At 31.1% G+C, this 665-nt stretch overlaps 1 protein-coding gene across 1 annotated transcript in view; it reads right to left on the bottom strand.

Moving 5' to 3' along the window:
* Positions 1-150: 150 nt before the first annotated feature.
* The window catches only part of LOC124895478 (auxin efflux carrier component 5-like), a gene marked incomplete at its 3' end in the record, with an annotated part of 2402 nt that continues 1887 nt past the window's right edge, over positions 151-665 (bottom strand). The window contains exons 3-4 of the mRNA XM_047405925.1: positions 552-637; positions 151-308 (exon numbers count right to left, since the gene is read on the bottom strand). Coding sequence (XP_047261881.1) covers positions 151-308; positions 552-637 — 244 coding nt within the window. The remainder of the gene's footprint in view (positions 309-551; positions 638-665) is intronic.

Below are 665 nucleotides of genomic sequence, written 5' to 3'. Positions count from 1 at the left end.
GAGGAAACCCCAAACGTTCTATTTTATGTACCGACGGATAAAAGATGTTTACATAATCATATTATTTACAAGACATATAAATTTCTACCAATATATTTTTTTAAAAAAACTCAAATTATATACTCACATTAGTTTAGTGGTTAAAAATACCTGGATAATAGCAATGCGTAAAACATTTCCACGCAATCCCAGTACAACACAGCCAAATGCCGTTGTTGCTGGTCCAACAACAAACCTCAAAATCATTGCATATATTGTCAATGCACCTCCACATGCCATTATTTTTTCTTGCACAGCCATGAATTGCCCTAAAAAAAGGTAACATTTCAACAAAGGAAAAAAAAAAGAACTCTCGTTTAGTGAAAAAAAATGGTGTTAATAGCCGTTAAGTTTCTACCAAGTCAAAAATATTTATTTTTAATAAATTAAGACATTTGACTAAACTTTCAGAGAAAACTAAGCGTTTTAAGTGTTTCCTCATCTCATACTATATTTTTGTACATTAAAAGGAAGAACCTTAATTGTTGTTCCAATTGTTTAAAGACATTTACCCATACTAAACATTGCAACACCACTACCAGCCTTTGACATTATCAAAATGGATCCCTCTATTATGCTTGGCATTTCACAATGCCACCTGAAACACAATAAAAAGGAAAAAAAAA

Source organism: Capsicum annuum, unplaced genomic scaffold (assembly GCF_002878395.1).
Source record: "Capsicum annuum cultivar UCD-10X-F1 unplaced genomic scaffold, UCD10Xv1.1 ctg82461, whole genome shotgun sequence".
Classification (NCBI taxonomy): domain Eukaryota; kingdom Viridiplantae; phylum Streptophyta; class Magnoliopsida; order Solanales; family Solanaceae; genus Capsicum; species Capsicum annuum.
Note: the sequence above shows the minus strand (reverse complement) of the source record. Positions and strands in the feature narration are given on the sequence as shown.